At 32.3% G+C, this 19,020-nt stretch overlaps 2 protein-coding genes across 2 annotated transcripts; both read right to left on the reverse strand.

The window, feature by feature from the left end:
• Positions 1 to 185: 185 nt before the first annotated feature.
• LOC107367213 (adipocyte plasma membrane-associated protein) lies at positions 186 to 4,712 on the reverse strand. Its single transcript, XM_015934892.3, has 4 exons — positions 4,567 to 4,712; positions 4,113 to 4,275; positions 3,916 to 4,031; positions 186 to 3,836 (listed from the first exon to the last, which is right to left on the reverse strand). The coding sequence occupies exons 2-4, from the start codon at positions 4,247 to 4,249 to the stop codon at positions 2,797 to 2,799; spliced, it is 1,293 nt and encodes a 430-aa protein (XP_015790378.2). The 5' UTR covers positions 4,250 to 4,275; positions 4,567 to 4,712; the 3' UTR covers positions 186 to 2,796.
• A 474-nt stretch (positions 4,713 to 5,186) lies between these two features.
• Ns1 (Nucleostemin 1) lies at positions 5,187 to 7,081 on the reverse strand. The gene is made up of 2 exons (XM_015934889.3): positions 6,149 to 7,081; positions 5,187 to 6,073 (listed from the first exon to the last, which is right to left on the reverse strand). Exons 1-2 carry the CDS (start codon positions 6,964 to 6,966, stop codon positions 5,347 to 5,349), a joined length of 1,545 nt encoding a protein of 514 aa, XP_015790375.1. The 5' UTR covers positions 6,967 to 7,081; the 3' UTR covers positions 5,187 to 5,346.
• Between the last annotated feature and the right edge of the window lie 11,939 nt (positions 7,082 to 19,020).

The following is a 19,020-nucleotide window of genomic DNA, read 5'->3' on the forward strand; positions in this document are numbered from 1 at the left end:
TAATTGTTTTGCAGTCGCAAAGATAACCCGATTTTAGCTAGTTCAATGGCATAATCAAGTCTTAGACAAACAGATTTATTTCATTTAAAAAATTGAGATCATTTGGTGATTGAATTGAGTTTAGACTCATCTTGATTAACAGTGACTCAGGTAGTGTGAGGTATAATAAATTGATAAATGGTTGGTTTGAAAAAACATGAATCTTGTTTAATTACCCATTTTCATACTGAATTTACAAATGTTAGACATTGAAGATTCGTACTTTCGATTATGAAAAAATTACAGAAATTAAGACAAAAATTAACATTGATTTGGCGAGTGTTAATGCGCTGGATGAAGAAGCAGGTGTAGGTGCTTCTACTCTGAAATTTGCTTCATCAAAATAAACAAATCTATCGTTTTCAGTTATCTGCAATTCATAAACTGTTTGTTTAGGATTTACAATTCCATAATTACTATCCAATGAATCAGGCAATGACCAGCGACACTCATTTCCACCGATTTTAACATCGTGAACTTGTTTAAATATATTGAATGAAGCTTGGCCATGCTTTGAATAGGCGACGACGATACGTTCCTCAAAATTGCACTCAATATCTAGACTTATGTCATTCATTAGGTTAACTGAAACCAATCTTGGAGCTTCTTCATTGACTTTCAACAAGAAATCAGCCGATTTATTTCCTACTCTAGCAACCAACAGATACTTTTCAGATCCAACAGCTTTGTATTGATATCCATCGACAAAAGGCTCAACACTTTTAGGTAACTGACTGTAGTTAGCTGCAGGAACAGTAACAGTTTGGGTCAAGTTGTAATAGATTTGGTATCCTTTGTCCGAGATGTAATATTGAGGTGGATCAATCAGTTCATATGGAAATGAAGAGTTGTTTATATCCAGTGACCAGGAACAATATTTTTGCCCTTTGATGTAAAGATCAGTTCCATTGATCTCTGGATGAGTCTTGTTCATATCAATAATTGTTTCGCAAGGATCACTACAAGTATAAACAACATCGGAAGCATCTCTGGTCAAATCGATTCCAATATTTTGGTTCATTGTAAGATTGTATGGATAAGATGTTACATCGAAGTAAAATTTGTTATCAAATTGATCCATTAGGTCTAATCCATGGGCTATATAACATGACGGATTGTCAATCATGCAAAGAACGTTTAAACTGGTTATGAATTTGAGGTTCGAGATTGGACAAGTCTTGTTGAAACATTGTATCCATTCAGTTGAATTGCTGGTCCATTCGGCTGTAGCTGAATAGACGAAAAGTAAATTAACAAAAATGGTTAGCAAAAACATATTTTGATTGGGTTAGTTAACAACAATTCAAGCAAATTATAAAAGTTGACAATCTTTTCTGTTACAGAATTAATAATGTTTGGTTGAACCAAAATTGTGATCAATATAAATGGAAATTTTATATCAAACAGTCGTATTAAAAATAGCATGGAGAACAATAGGATATCTGATAGTTAATCAGAAATCAAATTAGTCAGTAATGACATTAAAGCGATAATTTACTTGGAAATACAATCAAAGTTAGTTTAACCTGAGACTATTCAGTGTTTTTCCGTTAATTTTGCAATGGTCTAGTTGAATAACTTGATTTTTTATAGTTGTTTTTTTATTAGTAAATCAGATTAAATCATTTCCGATCAGCATTATTCATGCTTTTTAGATGAAATTTGGAATAATGGATAAATCGAGAAGTTAAGGTTACTTTTAGTCTCTAACAAGAACTGATGTACAAAACAGCAACGACTGTAAAAACGCCTTTTTCAATTGAATTAACTATTTACTAAGAGGACACAATTGTCACCTTTATTAACAAACGTAGTTAATTTTAAAGATTATTTCTTTCAATTTAATTAGTTTAGACTCTGTGAAAAGCTGAGTGCATTTCTGTTGTGCTAAAATAAGCAACACCAGGATAATCAGTTTGATAAAAAATCTAGTCCTGAAATTGTAAAGAAATTCATCGAAGTTTAAAGACCCTGATTTCATTTTAAATTTTCAATATCACAAACGGATTCAGTTTTTATGGCCCTACATACTCCAAATCGTCTGAATCCAAACCAAACAACATTACTCTTTGGCCTGAGCTCTTAAATGGGAAGGAATGATTTTGTAAACTCAATTTTTTGCTCATTTAGGTCCATTTATGCATAATGTAACAATTGCGTCTTTTTAGTAACAGCCAAGAAATTACATTGAAAAACGCAATAGCAAGGCGTTTTTTCAGTCGTTTATGTCAACAACTATTAACTCAAATAAAGATAAGTTTCATTCAATTATGAATATGCGATTGTCTGATTAATTTTTCAATGGATTTGACTTAACTAGGTTTAATTCCAAGTCATGATGATCTCACCAGAAGTTGGTATAATATTAATTGAGAAAGGGAATATTGGATGAATCTAATCGCAGAATAGAGAAAAATAAAATCTAACATGATAATCATACCTGGTAACATAATCTGGTATATGTACTGAGGGCCGAAACAGATATAAATTTTGTTTTTTAAAATAACATGATATTACCTTAGGTTAGGTTAATAAGATTGGTCTCATGATACAGCTTTATCTTCCTTCTAATGAGTTGTTTTTTTAGAATCGAAATAATATTCAGTAAAAATCTAGCGAAAACACAATTCCGAGTGGAAAATAGTAAATTGTGATTTTTTGGTTTTATTTGAGTATAAGTTAAGATCTATTCTTTACATGCTACGTAAATTGTAGAGCAAAGTATAGTCTTATGCAGAAATCTTTCAAAAATTCAAATCATGGAGCTTTCAAAACAAGTTGACCGAGAAAATTGTTAGCGTAAGAACCAATATAGAGAATTCGTTCTCCATTTTCCTTGATAACATCATTGATTTCAGAAAGTGAATGGATATAACCATCATTGGAATGAAGACAATTGAGTACATTTCCAGCGGCATCAATTTCAAGGGCCATTGAACGAATGTGTGTTTCCCAAAAAGACAAAAGTTGACGTAAAGACTCTCCCTTTTCAATCAATCCTTTATTGTTAATCATTTTCCCAATGAATTTGAGTGTAGAACCAATCATGCGATAACTTGTTAGAATGAACATTCTCATTTTAGGCTTATCTGTGTAGAAGTCATAAGATATTGGTGTACTTTTCGTTCTAGGAGCACTTATGGCAATCCAATATGTTTCCTTGTCAGTCCGAGAAGATCTCCTTATGTTATCTGGTTCACCGGGTAAATTTATGACTACTTCGGTGGTTCCTTTCTTGGGTCCGGTTAAATAATGCTTTAGTATCCTATGATTACAGAATTCACCAATCAATAGTGCGTCTTTGGCATCAGTTAACTCGATTCCATTAGGGAAAGCTAAATTATCCACAACAACATCAACTTTACCAGTTGATTCAGTGTATCTTAAAATTCTTCCAGAGTCATCCAAGCTCATAACCAAATGAATAACGTGGTGTAGATTCCATATTATACTTCCATCAGTCATGTAAATGACATTACCGTCTGGTTTTTCATCGACCACTAAGTCATCTAGGAACATGCTTCTGTTGCCGTTAACAGGTTGATGTGTGTCATATAACAGTTTAGTTTTAGGTTTATCTTTGCCATCAATGTTGACTACTTTAACCAATCCATTAAAAGTATCGACAGTGTATAAATCTCCTGATGATGTTACTCTAACACCTAAAGGTCGTCCACAAGTTGCATTATTTAGTTGTCCGTTACAAGAATCAGGGCCAAATTGAACTACAGTGGATAGTTTGTCTGAACCTTCGATCCTTATTATGCGTCCATCAGCTGTTCCAGTGTAAAGTTTATCTTGAAGAAAATTAAAAGTGGCAAGTTAATAAAAGCAACATAACATTAAACGAAATCGATTTAAATAAAAATGAATAACCTTTGTATCTTGCTAGACTTTCAGGGCCGGGAAGTATTCCAACGAAGATTTTTTCCGCCTCAAATAAATCATTATTTTCAGCAAATGGCCCATCAAAAGAGTCAAATAAATTTTGTCTGTTCCATGAGATATAACAAGTGGAAATAGAGTGAACATAAGAGATTAAGAGCACATAACATACGACATACAACACTTACTCTTTTACTCGATATCCTATTCTTTGATCAATCGATATGTAAAAAAATATTACAGCAATCAGAACCAAAATAATCTGATTTGAAGATACTAAAGTGGATGTAGTTTTGGGCTTGCTTCGTTTGTTGGTTTTAGCCATTCTTGATTAAATATCTTGCTCGATACCTATAATAGGTAAATTAAAAGTTGCAACGAAAAAATGATCAATAGGAAAGGCAAGAGCTAGCCGAATTAACACAGAAAGCTAAATGTACTCATGAGTACATGGTATTGCAATGGGAATTGTATACAAATGATTTTATAGTAAATCAGTTTTATTGCAAATTAACGATGCACAGTAATTTGGAAACCAGTTTGGGCACTCGATTATCCTCTTTCTGTAGTTGAGCATTTGTTTGATGATTGTTGGATCAAAAATGGTAAAATGTATTAACTTTAATAAATTTTTTAACTAACCTTTTTAAATTGTAGGTTTTGTTGGTCAGCTGTTAATGTTGACCAAAAATATTGTTTAGGAGGGAGATGAATGCAATTTAATTACAAGAATGAAGCACAATTAATAAAAGTCTGTACATAAAACATTGAGAACGGAAAACAGATGAGAAAAATAGACTGAAAGCGAAAGGCCTTGAACAAAGAAAAAACAAGACTAGACAAATTATCTTTCTTTTATTTAATCGTTCATCAAGCTCTCAAAGCTAGCAACAGTAATCACTTGTATTTGAGATTTAATCATAAACATATGTATAACAACTGAACTTTGTTGACGACATGGCTCAATTGAAGTACCCAATCTATAAGGCATGATAATACATTTAAGAATCTTGCATTTCAATCATCTTGTCTAAAAAATACTGACCGTAATTTAACAGTAATTGTGTGAAAGAACTTACAATTATCTTATTACGATTACGTCTAGAAAATTGATAAAGTTTAACCATTAACCTTTACCATTGAACATTTACATCTTAATCAATTTTTCAATTAGCATTGAGATGAGATAATAGTGACTTCTTTCATGCAAATTCCCTTTATTTTACATCCTAACGAAGCTGAAATAAATAAGCTGAGACGAATTACAATCATTAAACTGTTTATTTAATTTGGTTCTCATTCTCTTCATATCGAAACATTTAGATCAGAAAATTGCGAAAAATCCTAAAAAATTGAAGGATTTTCATTTTATTTAAGTCAATACAATGTATAACACAAAAAATATGAAAACATCAAACAATTTTAAGAGTCAGAATCTGTAACTAGTGAGGCATCAGAATCAGCACCTTCATCATCGTCATCATCGTCATCATCGTCATCTTGATCACCATCATCACTTTCTTCGTCCATTTCTTCCATTTCATCATCTTCATTTTCTAATGAACACATATCAAAACCTTTGCTCATTTTAGTGACAATTTCAGCACTAACGTAGGATGACATTTCATATTTTTCTGGGGGCTCAGTGACATAATTTATAGTTCCATTGTTCCAATCATTGATGACTTTTTTAGCCGCAGATTCAATATCGATAATTCCACCTTTCCTTAAGTAACCAAACCTTCGAGCTACCTTAGCCAAGAAATCAGATGAATCAGTGAAGTCGGGCAATTTATATAATAACATTAAATTTTCTTTCTTTATCCGTGATAGAATAGCTTCAATTGGCTGAACTGGGTCATCTAGTTGTTCAAATGGAATACAATTCCTTAGAGCCAAGACAGATGCGAGAGTCTTATTATTATCAATTACATCCTTGAAATGCTTTTCACTGGCATATACGATTCCAGGACAATCTAACAATTCAATGTTCTTGTCGAGAACAACTTTTTGGGCCACTTTAGTTATTCCTGGGACAGCTCCAACATTACAAACTTTAGTACATTTTAAAGTGTTGATAACTGAACTTTTACCAACATTTGGTAATCCAACAACACCAACAGTTATTGACTTTTTTATACCTTCACTCCTGTATTGAAAGATAAAATAAAACAATGTCAAATATTGATTTTAAATATAAACAGGAAATTATAAGGTAACTTACCGACAGTAATTCTTTAATAAACTTACAAGATCTTTAGCACCACACTCTTTTGATGATGACAATAGTGCTTCAGTTGTTTGCAGCACACTTCTTTTAGCTCTGGCCAAATGATTTTTTTGTTTTTGAGTACTGGCTTTGAATGGTAAAGTTGGAAACTCTTTTCTCAGATATCCAAGCCATGCAACTAAATTTTCTCTTGGAACTAAATCAACCTTGTTTAAAAGTAGAATCAACCTTTTATCACTTGAGACTAACGCTTTTTCAACATCAGGACAACGAGTACCAAGAGGATCACGAGCATCTAGAACTTCAATCAATACATCAGATCCTTCAATAACCTTCTGAAATTCTTTGTGGTAATTTTTTAAATTTGAAACAGAAGATCCACTAGTTGAACACTGAATACCATCACTTTCCAAGTCAACTTTTGAAGGAATAATGTCCATTGATTGTCCATTGGATTTAGCAGCATCTTCAATTTGTTTTTTCAACAGGAAAAATCTGTCCCCTTTACCATAGATACCTCGTGAAAGTAAAAATTCCTTCTCTTTGCCATTCTGGCGAATTTTTTTCATTTGTTCACGTAATTCATCACGTGAACTCTTTTCCCTTTTCATAGCACCTCGGAATTCTTTAATCACTTTATTTTTAAAAGGTAAACTATTGGGTATTCCAGGGTCTTTGGGATTCTTTTTGTGTTTGTGTAATTTTTCTTGTTTCTTGAGTTTCTTCTTATGATCCCTCACCTTCTTTTCAATTTTGTATCGCCGCTTAGCGAGCATACGTTTGCTTTGTTTTTTATGGAATCCTTTGCTCATTTTGATGATTTTTAACTTAAAAAGCACAAAAAAATAAAACTGTTTAATTTAATTTGACTGGAGACACAAATCAAAGAATAAAATAGTCAAAATTTATTGAACCACATGTGAGTTTTCACTTGTATACAATTTCAGTCACGTGTATAGAGACCAGTTGGCTGTTGGTAACCGGTTACTTGCTGCTTGCATTGAGAGGGAAATTTGAAAAGAAAGTAAAGAAAACGCTACGCAAAAAATTAAATACAATATGAAATTAAGAAGGTTAAGGTTCATTTAAAGTTAATACTTGTTTCCATTCATTTTTAATCGACTAACATCACCAAAACTACAATCAGGATTGGCTTGGATAACAATTTTCGGACTTCCAACTCTCCTTAAAATTATGGGAAGTTTAATGAATTTCTTATCATTTTCAAGAAACTTAAATTCACAAATGTAAACATCTTGTTCTGGAATTTCAGTCGGTCTTCTAGTTATATAATCTTTAAACTCACGAACAGAGCATTTATCACATATGCTAAGAAGAGGGTTTGTATCTTCAATTGAGCTGAGAAATACTTCGTTTGGATAAAACATTCGAGATATGGATAAGGGCAGTTCTCTGGGTTGCACAAACCAAGGACCATGGAAGAAAGCATTACCATCTTTATCAACCCACATTCGATCAATTCTGCAAATGAGATTACGTCCATTATCAGTTCGCACATAACAACAGTCTCCTAACTTGTATGAACCTGATGGAATAGTGAATTGTTCATAATAAATAGCACCTTCCTCAATTGGCATTCCATCTCCAGGTTCAATGATTATGTTAGGTCGTTCAATATCTAAAAGTTTAGGACCATCATCATCGTCATAATCACTTATTAATTGTTCCTCTTTACACTTTTCTTGCTTGTTGTCCTTAAAAATTGAAGGTACTCGGATCATGGGTAAGTGTTGCTCTCTGGGTATTAATGAATGGTCATTGAAGTAAGGCCAAACTTTGATCTTCTTAAGAGTTTTGGTTCATGTAAAGTATCGAGATTCACATACGTAAACATCACAATCCTCAAAGCCTTCCGGTTTAAGTTTAAAGTAGTCTTTCACGAACATGATGAAACATTTTCCCGCAACTTGAGACAGAGGTGCATTATTGTAACTATCACTTTTGAAGACTTCTTTTTCCAAGAACTTTTTTGAAGCAATATGATAAGTTTCATAAGGACGATAAAACCAACATCCATAAATCCATAACTGACCAGCTGGATCACGCCAAAGTTTTGAAATATTTATTATATGAGGATCCATACCTTTCTCTCTTGGCTCAATATAATACATTATACCAAAATTTATCGCAATTTTCATCTGATTTACCTTTGAATTAAAAGTGTCATTGAAAACATTAACCATTCGATGAAACAATCAAACACAATGAAGTTTCTTTTAGATCTAGATTTATCAGATATTATCACGAGTAATCTTTGAAAAAAATCACTCCCAATATATTTTCTTAATGTCAAAACTATTGTTTTCACATCTAATCGAGTGTAGACTAAATATGTGATTGAGCTTGTTGGATTTGCCAAATGTATATTAAACTTAATTAAACTCTTATCTTGATTATTTAGTACAAACGGACTCTGATCTTGATTGATCGGAATCTCTTTTTTATTGTATACAATCATAAAATTCACAATTAAATGGTTCAAATCATTTATGCAAAAAAGTCTTATTAATGTTAAGATGAGAAAACTAAAAACTCAAATAAAATTAAGTCCTGACCTGTGGTTGAAATTTGTGTTACAAAAAGGTTGATGTGATATAACTCGCTTAATTGTTAATCAATTTACTTCATTTTCATTTCTCGAGTTATTAGCTTGTCCTGACATACAATCAATTTTTGTCATCAGCTTCATCTGCTTTGAATTCAGGATTAGCTATGAGGTGTTTAGAGTACTCGGAATCAAATTTTTGAGACAATTCTTGATTCTGTTGTTCAAGCACTGGGTATTTTGTACCGCGCATCTTCTGACCAAAATGAGATCGAGGTTTGAACTTTGAAAGCCATTTCATCGAATGCCGGGTATCAGTTAAGTTAGGTTCAGTACTTAGGTCCCTAGAAGTCTATCAGATTACAACCCTTAACATGAAAGTCTTTTGCCCCTTATTAATCATCCAACAAAATCAAATCAACATAAACCCGAATCTCTGATCAAATCATGTCCATCATTTATGGCACAGATAAGGACATAACCAATTGACACCAAAAAGACTTAAACCCAAAATTTAAAATCTTTAGCTTTTGTCACTTTGATATTTCCATTCAGGGATGCAAAAAAGCCTTGCTTTAAGTACAAGAAAGCTTTTTTTGTTTGAGTTGAGGATATTTTTGTTGCTTACATCAAATCTAGTTTATTTGAGCAATTAAAAAGTTCCTTTGACAAAATTTAAACTTCGATTTTCAGAAAGGTCTTTTATATCACTAGTACTCACGAACTAAAAGCACTATAATCAGCAATCGAAATAAACTTTTACTCGATATAAAATTATCAATTTATGATCGATTGAATGGAAGTTTAATGAATGTTTTTATCATCTTCAAGAAACTTAAATCACATCGGTCTTTTAGTTAAGTAATCTTTAACTTAAAGAACAGAGCATTTATCATGCAATCAATTTTATTGTAAATTTATTTTTAAAATACATTTTAACCAAAATTCATAATTTGAAAAATGGTTGAGATGACATAGTAATAAACAGTTAATAGAGACTTAATTTGGTTTAATCAGAAGTAGGTACTCTGAAATTATATTTATCAAAGTAAACAAACATATTGTCTTCAATTATCAGCAATTCATAAACTGTTTCCTTAAGATTCGCTATTCCATACAGATTTCCGAAAGAATCAGGTAACGACCATGTACACTCATTTCCATTGACTTTATTATTACTTAAGCTAGACCATATATTGGCCTTTTCGGTAACAATATCTGCCCAACCATATACGATTCGCTTCTTGAAATCGCAATCAACATCTATACTCATGAGTGTGTCATTCTTAAGCTTCACTTCGACCAATCTTGGAGTTTCTCCATTAACTTTTAACAAGAAATCAGTTGTCTCATTCACTCTTCTAGCAACCAACAGATACTTTTCAGACCCAACAGCTTTGTATTTATATCCATCAACGAATGGTTCAACACTTTTAGGTAACTGACTGTGATCAGCTGCAGGAATAGGTACGGTTTGGGTCAAGTTGTAATAGATTTGGTATCCTCGGTCCGAGATGAAATATTGAGGTGGATCAATCAGGTCATAAGGGAATAGGTTTCTAGGATCCATTGACCAGGAACATAATACTTTACCACTGATGTAAATCGCAGTTCCATTTACCATTGGATAAATGGTATCATTAGTACTTGTTTTAGCGACGGGACCACAAGTAAATAAAACATAAAACAAATCATCTTTTTCTTGCCAATGAATCTCGTTCAATCGGTCAACACCAGTTACGGCGGATTCCAACGAAAATATAATTGCTACATGGTTATAATTTGGATAGCTCATTAATTTAGACTCTGATGGGTCGTATTTGGAACTTAAATCGTATGGATATTTAAGATTTTTAATTGGACAAGAATCATCAAAACATGATTTCCATTGGGCTGTAGTTGTCGTTGTTAATTGAAGCACAATTGAGGCAAATAAAACAGTTGACAAAATCATACTTCGTGTCATTATATTATCAATTGTAACAAAAATATTCAGACAGAACAAGTTTGTTCACTTTGGTGGCAAAATATGTGTTTAATAGTCAAAATCGTTGATACTTTATACCAAAATTTATCTCGCTTCTCATCCGATCTATCTTTGAATCTTTGAATTAAAAGTGTCATTGAAAACACTAACCATTTGATGAAACAATCAAACACAATGGAGTTCCTTCCAGATCAAGATTCATCAGATATTATCACAAGTAATCTTAGAAAAAAATCACTCCCAATACTTTCTTAATGTCAAAACTATTGTTTTCAAATCTAATCGAGTGGAGTCATTTGTTTAACACAAACTAAATACGTGATTGGGCTTGTTTGATTTGGTAATTGTAAATTAAACTTAATTAAACTCTTATCTCGATTATTTAGTACAAATGGACCCCAATCAAGATTGATCTTCTCAAATCAACTCTTTTTTTATTGTATACAATCATAAAAGCCACTTTTAAAATGCTCAAATTATTCATGAAAAAGGCTTTTTAATGCTAAGGTGAGAACTAAAAACTTAAATAAAACTAACAAGTAACTTGTAAGTCTTGACCTGTGGGTGAAATCTGTGTTACAAAAAGGCTGATGTAATATGTAATATAACTTGCTTGTTTGTTAAACAATCAAAACTTTATTTTCATTTTCTGAGATACAAAGTTATAAGCTTGTCCTGACATCGTTTGTTATTAGCTGAAAATAACATCACCCATAAGATCGCTAAACATGCCAGATGAGGCTCCGCATTTAGATAATCACATGAATCAATAGAAATCAATCTGTACTTTGTAAATCACATAATCTTGTTATTATTCATCTCTTAGTGGCATTCGTAAACGCCTTCATAGCCCAACAGCAATTCCTGGTTTATATGGAGCGTCTCTCCTTAAAACTACGGGAAGTTTTATGAATCATTTTCAAGAGACTTGATTTATTACATCGATCTTTTAATTATTTTAATATATTTAATCTTAAACTTCAAGAAAAGAGCATTTTTTCGTGCAATCAATTTTACTGTAAGTTTATTTTTACGATGCATTTTAAACAAAACTCGTAATTAATTTAGTTTAAACAGAGGTGAGTGTTGCTATTTTGAAATTATACTCATTAAGATGAACAAACATATTGTTCTCAATTATCTCCAATTCATAAGCTGTTTCCTTAAGATTTACTGGACCATAAAGAGTATCGAAAGAATCAGGTAATGACCATCGACACTCATTTCCATCGATTTTGGCATCTCGTATTCGATTCCATAAATTGTTTTTTACCGCATAAATTTTTGCATATGCAGTTATGTCTCGTTCCTTAAAATTGCACTCAATAACTAGACTTATGTCATTCATTAGGTGAACTTCAATCAATCTTGGAGTTTCTCCATTCACTTTTAACAAGAAATCAATCGACTTATTTGCTTCTCTAGCAACCAACAGATACTTTTCAGATCCAACAGCTTTGTACCGATATCCATCAACAAATGGTTCAACACTTTCAGGTAACTGACTGTAGTTAGCTGCAGCAATAGGAACAGTTTGGTTTAAGTTGTAATAGATTTGGTATCCACTTTGTGAGATGTAATATTGAGGAGGATCAATCAGTTCGAAAGGATATGAAGAGTTGTTTATATCCACTGACCAGGAACAATATTCTTTACCATTGACATAAATCGCGGTTCCATTTATTATTGGATAGATGTAATTATTAGCAGTTGTTTTAATCACAGGACCACAAGTAAATAAAACATAGTAAGTGCCTCTTCCCCAAGCAATTGCGTTCACTCGATCTATACCACCAGATTCGGCATATCCCAACGAAAAGGAGACTGTGTTTTTATTTATAGTTGAATAACTCGTAGATCTGGTATCTGATAGGCCTTGTCCTTTTTTAGAAGTTAATTGGAATGGAAATTCAAGGTTTTTTATTGGACAAGAATAATCGAAACATGACTTCCATTCGGCTGTCGTTGCCGTTGTTAATTGAAGCACAATTGAGGCAAATAAAACAGTTGACAAAAGCATATTTTGTGCCATAATATTAGGAATTATAACAATAACTACCAAACTATTTACTCACTTTGATCACAAAAATTTGTGTTTAATAATCTTACATCAAGCAAAATCGTTGATACTTTATATGAAAGTTTATCTTCATTGCCATCTGATATGAATTAAAAGTGACTAATGAAAACATTAACCACTTGGTGAAACAATTAAACGCTATGAAGTTTCGATTCAAGATTTATCAGATAATATCATGAGTAACATTAGAAAAAATTGCTACCGATATTTTCTTATTGTTTAAGCAATTAATCACATCAATAAGTTTCATTGGCTTAATGAGTTTAAGCTAATTCTCTATCATCTTCCTAAAAACGTATAACTTGTCTGGAAATCGAAATGCGCTCTTGTACAAAAGAAAATTTTATTTCCAGAAATGAGTGCATTATTTGATTGCTCACAAGTTACACAAAAAAATTATTTGATAAAAAAACCTGACTCCATAACTGTACGAAATCCGTTTTAAGCCTCAACTGTGAACTCGATCTGATCGATAACTACTGGTAATAAACATTTTCAATTCGACGCGTAGACTCAGTTTCAATGTCCTTACAAACACACAAAGTCTCTACTTCAAAGTTTTTCAGTATATCCTTTAGTCTATCTCCTGATATACTCTCCTTTCGAAAACTGGTTCAGCCCAAGTGGAATCACGGCAACTTCAAGAACAGAACATTTTATAACGTATAATTTTATTGTGAATTTATTTTCAAGATATATTCCAATCAAAACTCATGATTTGAAAAATGGCTGCCATGACTTAGTAATAAACACTTCACCCAAAATCGTTGATACTTCATATAAAAAATATATCTTCATTGCCATCTGATTAATCTTCGAGTTAAAAGTGACTATTGAAAACATTAACCATTTGATAACACAATCAAAGACAATGGAGTTTCTTTTAGATCAAGAAGTAATAATATTGAGTAATATTTTGAGTAATATATGAAAGAATCCAATATTATCGTCAAAACAATTGTTCTCATTTCATTTCTCCAATGCAATTTTCGTCAAATTGAAATAACTTTGGTTATCGAACTAAAGTAATCAAGAAAGGCATTGTTCAAAACAAACCACTAAAGTAGATATCACTTTATCGCTTGGATTCGATGTCTTCATCGATCATGAATCATCTGAAATTAGTCACAGATTATTGTTTCTATGAAGTTCAGGGGAAAACAAAAGATCTGACTAAACCTAAAAATATTTTATTTTTCTGTTTTTTAGCGTGATTCAGATCGTAGTAAAAATAAGGAAAATCCATTTTGATGGTCTCTAATTGACTGATGAAATGAGCTTTCAATTTGTAAAATGAAGTTCATCAGTTTATGTGTTCAGCATATTATATTAACATTATGGCTTTAAAAAATTAGTTTTAAAGTGATCAACAACATTCAGAAGAGTCAATTAATTTAGATGATTTGCTCTTAAAATGAATTGAATGAGCATCTAGGAAGTCGTTCAACAAATGCTGAACGAAAATTCTGTTCCTCATACATTAACTTATTTATCTCTTCTTTACCTCTTCAATTATCAAGCACAAATGTATTAACTTATATTCTGGATTCACGCAACAACTCATTAAGTTATTAATTTGCGTATTGAAAGTGCGTAACCAGAATGGTTGTTTAGAAATCGTATTTCTCCCGATTAATCCAATCCGTTGATGGAAATTTTTGGCTTGGCTCTCAATAGCATTGGTCAACGCTTTCTAACCCAAAGATGGAGTATGTGGAGATGGAGCTTCACTTCAAGACAGTGGACTTTCCGTGTTAAAAGAGTGGTTCGCTCGGGCATAGATTCAGTTCTAGCTATGACTAAAGGTTTAGGAATAAAAAATTTTCTTCTTCAGCAACTCCTGGTTTATATACAGCAGACTATGGGAAGTTTAATGAATTTCTTATCATTTTCAAGAGACTTGTTTCCACAAATGTAAAAATCTCTGAATTTCAGTCGGTCTTTTAGTTATTTGATCTTTAACTTAAAGAAAAGAGCATTTATCATGCAATCAATTTTATTGTGAATTTAATTTTAAAATACATTTTAACCAAAGCTCATAATTTGAAAAATGGTTGAAATGACATAGCGATAATCGGATAGTTTAGTTCAAGCAGAATATATAAAAGTGTTAGATCAAAATTTTTGAAAACTTTTGTAAACGGTGTAAAAAGCATCGAATAGAGAAGGTGGGGTCAATTTATTGAGTAAGTTTCCGATTTTTTGGAGAAAATTCGAATCATGCTTATCCCCACTCTTAGAGTCCTTAGGAGTTCCTATGCTGAAATTTTTTCCATCAAAATATACGAACATATTGTTCTCAATTATCTCCAATTCATAAGCTGTTTCCTTAAGATTTACTGGTCCATAAAGAGTATCGAAAGAAGCAGGTAATGACCATCGGCATTCATTTTCATTCATTTTCACATTTTGTATTCGATTCCATAAATTGTTTTTTACTGCATAAATTTTCGCATACGCAGAAACCATTCGTTTCTCAAAATTGCACTCAATATCTACACTGATGTCACTCTTTAGATTCACTTCAGCCAACTTTGGGGTCTCTCCATTTACTTTTAACAAGAAATCAATCGACTTATTTGCTTCTCTAGCAACCAACAGATACTTTTCTGATCCAGCAGCTTTGTACCGATATCCATCAACAAATGGTTCAACACTTTTAGGTAACTGACTGTAGTTAGCTGCAGCAACAGGTACAGTTTGGTTCAAGTTGTAATAGATTTGGTATCCACGGTCCGAGATGTAATATTGAGGTTGATCAATCAGGTCGAAAGGATATGAAGCATTGTTTATATCCAGTGACCAGGAACAATATTCTTTACCATTGACATAAATCGCGGTTCCATTTATCTTTGGATGGATAGTATTATGAGCAGTTGTTGTAATCACAGGACCACAAGTGAATAAAACATAGTAAGTGCCTCTTCCCCAAGCAATCGCGTTGAATCGCTCGATACCACCAGATTCAGCATATCCCAATGAAAATGAAACTGAGTTGTCAGCTAAAGTTGAATAGGCGTTTATCCTACTATCTGATAGGCCTTTCTCGTTTTTAGAACTAGATTCGAATGGAATTTCAAGGTTTTTTATTAGACAAGAATCATCGAAACATGATTTCCATTCAGGTGTAGTTGCCGTTGTTAACTGGAGCACAATCGAGGCGAATAAAACAGTTGACAAAAGCATACTTTGTGCCATAATATTAGCAATAATAACAATAATATAAAACTATTTGTTCACTTTGATGACAAAAATATATTTTAATAATGTACACATCAAGCAAATCACTGATACTTTATATATGAAAATTAATCTTCTTTTGCATCTAATTAATCTCTGAATGAAAAGTAACTAGTGGAAACATTAACCATTTGATGAAACAATCAAACACAATGGCGTTTTTTAGATCAAGATTCATCAGATATGTATGATGAGTAACCCTAGAAAAAATCACTCCCAATATTTCTTACTGTCAAAACAATTGTTCACAATTACTCATCAATGCGTCAAATCGAAATAAATTGGTTATCAAACTGATCTAATCAAGTGGATTCAACCCATTAATAATATAACTTTATCTGGCATTGACTTCCATGTCTTCATCTCTGAATCACCAGAAATTAATCTTGTTTTTTGTTTCTATGAAATTGGGTGTAAAACAAAAGATACAAAAGTATACACAAGATCGAACAAAACTTAAAATTATTTTATTTTCCTGAAGCCTGATGGAAAAATATTGGGAATCCAATATTAAATAAAGAGTACTGAAACAATATCGATTTCCGAGTTGACTAGTCGGAAGTAGGGACCCGTGGTACGAGCGAAAAGCTGAGTCATTGTGTTTACGATCAATGCTTTAGAATACATTCTGTTTTTCCCTCCACCCTGTTATAACATGATTTCCTCAGGGACCTGAATTTATACGAACTTCAATAAATGATGGTTAAACAGTTTTCTTTACCTTTCTAAACCTTTACTTTTGCAAGGTTAAACGACATTTGGCAATGCTATAAATGAACACTTAATAATGAAACAGGCAAATCCTTTTTCATATTCAATTTTTTGTCGAGTCAATGTTTCTTTTTTTAATAAAACTTTAACCAAATTATAAAACAAATTGAGTGAAAATTAAATCAACTGACAAGAGCTGCATGTCATGAATAATTGAATTCACTGGAATAATCAAATTTGTCGGGAACAGAACAACACAATCGAAGTTGAAAAAAAATTCAACCTTTCAAGTGCAACATTTGTTATTAGACGGGTAAAAAGATGGTTAAATAGAGCAACAGAATCAAACAATTCATTACCAAGAATTCTGTAAATGTGCAAGTCTTAGGTAATGATGAATTTGATGGTCTTTCGATTGTTTTCCACTGAGCAGGTCGGAGACCTACAATATCGTTATCGTACAAGATGGCATAGAAAGGATTCAGCAAGTGATGCCAATTATTGCCAATACAGCCAGGATTGGCTGATCGAGCAAGACAACGAAATTTGACCTCTAGCTGACATTTCTTTTGGCCAACATAAATTATGAACATGTCACTAGCATCAAACAATCTGAAAATTTTCACATTCTCAGAAAATATCCTCTGCATATGAGTTAGAGGGGAAAACGAAATGACCTTGAATGACCTTGAAAATCATAATCCGGTTCTTCACCCGTCAGTAATAAACAGTACAGTTTTCTGCCTGTAGGTTTACAGGTTCGGAAGTTTTAACTATAAACAGCCGAAAGTATACGCTGAATAGCGCGGTACAAACGAGTCTAAACTTCTGAGCCGCGATGGAATAATAGTCGTTACCGTAAAGAAAGAAGAGAGAGTCGATTCACGAAAAACGAGTCAAAATAAGACTAAAAATCATTTCAATGAATAGTAATGTTCTTTCTTTCTTTTAAGTTTCAACTTTTTCTGAATTATATTGATCAGCAATTCCTCAGTTATTCTAGAATGGTAAATATTTTGCAATATAATTTCGTACAAGTGTCAGCACTTCGAATCCGTTTGGTGACAAACATCATCATTAAACGAACTTAGTCCAGGTTCTGGATAGAACACCTTTCATGTAATATGTTACTCCAGTTTTTGAACTGAAGGTTGTTGCTCTGATCTGATCTGATCAAACGTTGCAGCAGTTGAACCATTAGACGACTTATAACAAGTGTATACATTTGAAGAATATACATTTGAAGAAGAGCCTGATTTGTCAAAGCTCACTTTGATTGTCTTTTCATCATTTGAGGCTACATTATATCCTTTCAGGGTTAATTGAATAAAATCATAGTTGCCAAAGACTGGAATCACTGCGAATTGAGCTGTAACCAGGTTATTTTTTGAGCAAACACCAGAACCATCACTTGATATACAATATGTTTTGGTTAAACACTCATCATTACATGAACTTTTAGCTTCAACTCGAAAATTGGTTAAGATGAAAATGATTAAAAACGAGAAACACATTCTGATCATTTTACAAGAACTGACTTGGTTAATGAAATGATTTGGAATTGAATGCATAATTATGGAAACATTAAGGTGGCAATTTATCACAAATTATTTGTTGACGAATAATCTTGTTCGTCCTTTACACTTGGATGGTTATCAATTCTGAAATATTGAAAATTTTTCTTTACATGAGCGATCTGGATTGTTTGCATAAAAGTTTTCTTATGATGAGATTAAATGATTTACTGAAATCTTCCTCACTAAGTCCTAATGAAATGGAAGATTGATTGAAGTGAACGGCTCACTTTGCTCGCAATCAGTAATCATATTGAGTACTCGAAACGAGCACTCATGAGTACATAAAATGTGCACTCATTCTGAGCTTTGGAATTGACTGATGAGTGGAAAGATTAATCTGTAGATCTTATCACATATCGATTGACTTTATCAGCTATTCGTTAGTGTAACAAATCTGTGTTATCTTTAAAACTTCCATATTTCTTGCTTTATTCATCATTATCAATGATTCATTAAACATTTCAATCTTTTGGTTTCATAAGTTACATGCAACATTCAATATATTATATTATATTATATTATACTTGTATAATATTTTATCTTATTATATTTAACCTTTTCTGGTCCAGTTTGATGGTTTATTAGAGGAATTAGGATTACATGTAAAACTTTGTCTTTCGAGTAGAGAGTGAAGAGCTTGGTAAAAAATCTGTTTGCTCAATGTCGATGTCTGAAAGTATATCGATGTTTCAATATTTAACTCAA

The sequence above is a fragment of the Tetranychus urticae genome, chromosome 1, assembly GCF_039701765.1.
Source record: "Tetranychus urticae isolate SD_2017Ah chromosome 1, NJAU_TeUrti_SD_1.0, whole genome shotgun sequence".
Lineage (NCBI taxonomy): Eukaryota > Metazoa > Arthropoda > Arachnida > Trombidiformes > Tetranychidae > Tetranychus > Tetranychus urticae.

What these genes read in the sequence shown, in the direction of transcription:
- LOC107367213 (XM_015934892.3), bottom strand. Translation starts at nt 4,249, where the DNA reads ATGGCTAAAACCAACAAACGAAGCAAGCCCAAAACTACATCCACTTTA. An exon ending in ATAGGATATCGAGTAAAAGA is followed by an intron (nt 4,032 to 4,112) that starts GTAAGTGTTGTA and finishes CTCATGGAACAG; the next exon opens with ACAAAATTTATTTGACTCTT. An exon ending in AAGTCTAGCAAGATACAAAG is followed by an intron (nt 3,837 to 3,915) that starts GTTATTCATTTT and finishes ATTTTCTTCAAG; the next exon opens with ATAAACTTTACACTGGAACA.
- Ns1 (XM_015934889.3), bottom strand. Translation starts at nt 6,966, where the DNA reads ATGAGCAAAGGATTCCATAAAAAACAAAGCAAACGTATGCTCGCTAAG. An exon ending in TTATTAAAGAATTACTGTCG is followed by an intron (nt 6,074 to 6,148) that starts GTAAGTTACCTT and finishes CTTTCAATACAG; the next exon opens with GAGTGAAGGTATAAAAAAGT.